Source organism: Arachis ipaensis, chromosome B09 (genome assembly GCF_000816755.2).
Source record: "Arachis ipaensis cultivar K30076 chromosome B09, Araip1.1, whole genome shotgun sequence".
In the NCBI taxonomy this organism is placed as follows: Eukaryota; Viridiplantae; Streptophyta; class Magnoliopsida; order Fabales; family Fabaceae; genus Arachis; species Arachis ipaensis.
In genome coordinates this window covers 144,692,948-144,697,747 of record NC_029793.2, presented here as the reverse complement: position 1 = coordinate 144,697,747, position 4,800 = coordinate 144,692,948, and the positions used below count along the sequence as shown (strand labels likewise).

The 4,800-nt window shown below is 34.7% G+C and overlaps 1 protein-coding gene across 1 annotated transcript; it reads left to right on the top strand.

Moving 5' to 3' along the window:
• LOC107618438 (thioredoxin domain-containing protein 9 homolog) lies at positions 1,888–4,178 on the top strand. Its single transcript, XM_016320503.2, has 4 exons — positions 1,888–2,093; positions 2,253–2,852; positions 3,328–3,486; positions 3,628–4,178. The coding sequence occupies exons 2-4, from the start codon at positions 2,553–2,555 to the stop codon at positions 3,799–3,801; spliced, it is 633 nt and encodes a 210-aa protein (XP_016175989.1). The 5' UTR covers positions 1,888–2,093; positions 2,253–2,552; the 3' UTR covers positions 3,802–4,178.

Below are 4,800 nucleotides of genomic sequence, written 5' to 3'. Positions count from 1 at the left end.
CTAGGTTAAATTTTACGAAAGGATCAAAAAATAATTTTGCAATAGAAAAATAATAAAATGAAACTTTAAGGGAACTAAACTTAAATTTGTACATCATTTATAAAAAAAAAAATAAAGTTTAGGAAATTATGGTTTTCGTTTTATTCTATAATATTTTATTTCTGATCAACTTTTATTTCTAAATGAACAAAATCCATATCCAATATCAAATCCAAATCCAAAAGAATATCCAAAGATTAACAAATGTCACTATCGAATTTTTTTTGTGATCTTTGAAGATTCCTCTACGTGTCACCTTTATGTCTTTTATTGAGGACAATCAACGCATTTGTTTCTCCACGAAATTACATCTTTCTCTTTATCCAGGATAATTCAGCTTGGGTCAGCTGATAATCTTTGGCCAAATAGAGTTAGTTTATAAATTTTTCCTTCATCAAGAGCTCTATCTCTTCAAAAATAAACTTATACCAATGAAAACACCGTGAATTTATAGTGCTAGAAAAAAGGAGGGGTCACTAGACTACTTTGATATGGGATTAGAAAGATAAATTTACCGATAAATAAAGAATCAGAAATAAAGAAATAAAGTGAAAAAGTTATTTGAGCTCAACTTTTTGTCTATAATCTTTTACATTTTATGAGTAACTTTGGAGCTATGAAAAAATGTAGAGTAAAAACTCATGAAAATCTATAAATATTGTATAAATTATCCAAAGTCACATTTTTTTAAAACAGAGCTCATTAGTGAACAGTGCCTTCTTAGCAACTAACAAGCAAAAATTTCGAATTCTTTAGAAATTTTCAAGGCTTCAAATCTTAAAGTAACCTTGTGCCAGGACTTACGGGCCAAGAGACCGTCTCAGGTAGACAATTTTTATGGGACGTAGGCCTCCCAAAAAGTAACGGAGGCATGCAAAAGTTTTCTCGGGTTAGATAGAGATTAGCCCCCGAGTGCAAAGGCAGAAGGGAGCTTGACTACAAGATTCACCCGTCGAGCAGGGAAAGTCGGCTTTAGTGATTCAACGGTGTTGAGTGGAAGAGCAGATCTAATTATATTACTATCTATAATGGATTTCTTTTATATAATACTAATCGATAAGGCCTCATTGATAAGTACTACAAGATCTCGTACATTAAATCCATAATTATGGTTTTGCTATGGAACATTCTCTTTTTCAAGAACAACAAATGGTTATATCTTTTTATGGTGGATCGACAAATTATTGGATCAAGCTGAATTTGAACCAGCGTAGACATATTGCCAACGAATTTACAGTCCGTCTCCATATCTTAAAGTAAAATTCGATCTTATCATCGTTCGAGAGATTTAAGTAGATAGTACAAACTGATCTAATAGTAAATAAACCATTAGACTTTTAAAATCACGTGACTATATTCTCTTCTAAATCTGGCTCTAGCATCTTTAAGAGTTAAGACAATGAAAATGGGTCGTCAGTCCTCTCCCATAATATTTACAATGCATTCGAAGTCCCATCCATTTCCAGCAATATAATCATAAATTCTCTTATAAAAAATGCCCCCAATTACATCGTTGGACACCTAAAATCTAATGATCTTTTTAAAAATTGATGTTATTATCCAAAGTAACTCTCTAAACTAATTTTTTTAAATTTCTGTCGCAGTTGAAATTATCTTTTCAGGTATTTGAATAGAAAATTTGATTCTTCAATCAGTACCATTATATTATAATTAATCTACATTAGTATTTAAATACGTGTAACTTATCATAAGAATATAAAACTATTTGTTTTTGGTATGAAAAAATTAAATTAAATAGATGTTGTAGAAATAAAATGTTAATAAAAAGAAAAAAAAATTTAATGGGCCCAAATAAACTCCAGGCCATGTAGACATGAGAAACTAAACAAAATCAATCCAAAGCCAAAAGTGTTGTTTCATAAGAATCGGCGGCAGACTCCATCTCCATTTTGGCAGATTGGAATCCTGCAACAGACGAGCAGCAAAGCATCCGTCTTCAATACCAGCAACGTCTCGGCGCTTCCGCTACAAGCGGCACCAGCGATCCCCTTCGATCAATTTGATGCAGCAGTCGTTCTCCTCTCATCTTCATGGTAGATCCTCATCTTCGATCCCTCTTGCTCTGTTCCGTTTTTCAGATTTTTCCCCTGCTTCACTGCCGATTTTCTTCCCCTTTTGATCCTTTTAATTTTTTTGCTCCTCCTATTTTAATTTTCAAGAGTTTCACATATATTTAATTATTTATTTTACAGATTTTTCTTCTGTTCCAAATTCAAAAAAGTTTAGGCGTTTAGCCCATTTACTAAAATCGTTCGTCCCTGCCACCCTCCTGGATCTCGATCTCTCGGATTGTCTCATTTCTCTCACGCTTCCAGTCTCGCCGTCCTCTGGTTCATCACCGTCGCCGTTATAGGTGTGGAGCATCGGGTTCTTCTTCTCTCCGTCCGCCTCTGCTTGTGCTTCTTGCATCCGTTCGATTGTAACCGGGTCAGTCGGGGGGTGACCCAGTTCGATTGCCGGGTCGGTTCTGATTTGAGATTTGAAAGCAGAAGATGGATAAGACGAAGATTGAGGAGGTGATAGAGAAGCAAGTGCTGACGGTGGTGCAGGCCGTTGAGGACAAGATCGACGATGAGATCGCCGCCCTCGACCGCCTAGACGCTGATGACCTAGAAGCCCTGAGAGAGCGCCGCCTCCAACAGATGAAGAAGATGGCCGAGAAGCGGAGCCGTTGGATCTCCCTCGGACACGGCGAATACACCGAGATCCCTTCCGAAAAGGACTTCTTCTCCGTCGTCAAGGCCAGCGAGCGCGTCGTCTGCCATTTCTACCGCGAAAACTGGCCCTGCAAGGTACAATTTCTTCACTTCATATCAATGCTTTATTCTCTTCCAAATGATGATGATTTGGATAATGTATGTAAAAATTGAACGTGAATCGTGATCTTACAAGTTGGAACTGAGATAGATTACTGTGAATTCGGTTAGCTTAGTTCTGAAAGATTTCACCTTCGCTTTTTTCTTCCCTCCTTCCTTCAAATTATCTTGTCAAATGACGAGGTTTTGCATAAAAATTGTAAACTGAACGCCAAATAGCGAAACTAAGGTGGTTTGTGAGTTTTCTTATCAACGAAAGTTAATAAGTTATTAATTTTGCTGCGTAGGAGCCGAATTTTCGATAGTCGTTTATGATTCATTGTTGAAGCTGAATTGCAAGTGTGGTTTCATAAGGTCTATACCTTTTACATATGGTCTTTTAGTTTTTCTATTCTCTACAATGTACAAATTATATGCCAGAGAAACAGTTCAATGAAACAGTTCATTGCAGGTGGTTGATAAACATTTGAGTATATTGGCAAAGCAGCATATCGAGACTCGTTTTGTGAAAATTAATGCTGAAAAGAGTCCTTTTTTGGCTGAGAAGCTCAAGATCATTGTTCTTCCAACTCTTGCCCTCATTAAGAATGCCAAAGTGGATGACTATGTGGTATGTATTTGAACCACCTTGGTGTTGGTTGTGATATATAATGCCACTGTTTTTGGTCTTTTGGACAGAAATAGTTACCTGTCTCTAATTCCTATTCATTTATAATTTTACCCCTTTAATCTCATAATGGCATGTAAACAGGTGGGATTCGATGAACTTGGTGGGACTGATGAATTTAGCACAGAGGATTTGGAAGAGAGATTGGCTAAAGCTCAAGTAATCTTTTTTGAGGGTGAATCTTCATCAAGGTCAAGTGCGCAAACTAAAAGAAGTGTTCGGCAGAGCTCAACAGCAGACTCATCGGATTCCGAATGAGTTGTATTTCCTGTTGGCTGAATTTTATGGTGGCTTTGTTGTGGTGTCTAAATTGCTTAACTTATCTTTTAAAGTAAAAAGTAAATCATTTAAAATTTATTAAATATTATTTATTTACTTTTTCTAGTAACTTAGGTACAATGTAATAGGCATCATAGCATTTACCTCCTGTTGAGTTCACTCAGCTTGGTGTGTCTATGCCTGCATGAGTTCAGCATGATTCTAGATGCTGTTCTAGATGTAGAACTCAGAAGCTTGTGCTCTGTTGAGAACATACTTTGCTGCAATTTTGTTGAGATAATTCGAATTGTACTAATGATGCTAATCCTATCCTATCTTGTATTTTCCAACCTATCCTATATATATATATTGAATTATTCAGGTGTCAATGTATTTATGATATCCAAGAGATCATTTCGTGCCAAGGTTTTTTACACTATCTCAGAAAAAAAAAATGAACCATCACTCTATCAGACAGATAAAAGCTAATTAGCTAACTAGCTTAGCATGAGGTTTTACAAATATCATGCCGCCCGCATACCTTAGAGCCGTATAACTATAACTATAGTTTGGGATTTAAATAAGGTTTAGGCATTTATAAATATTTGTTTTTTAATTTTGGTTCAATAAAATTTTAAAATTGTCTTTTATAATTTTATATGTTACATTATCGGATAACTTTCTACGTTGATGTTTAATGTTTTTCGTCAATACTTAATGGAATAAACTAACTATAGAGACTATAATATAGATAATTTTTAAATTTTAATGCATAAACAAAATTATAAGAACCAAAACCAAAAAATAAATATCTTATACTATGATAGAAATTAACATACAGTTGTTTTTATATAAAATTAATAAAGAATTATTACATGACAATTTAGTCAAAGTTATTAAATTATCTATTGACTCTCAACTATCAACTTTATAAAAACAACTGCATATAAGTGTCCAAAACTTATTTAATCAAGCATTATAATTGTCCACAACAGACAA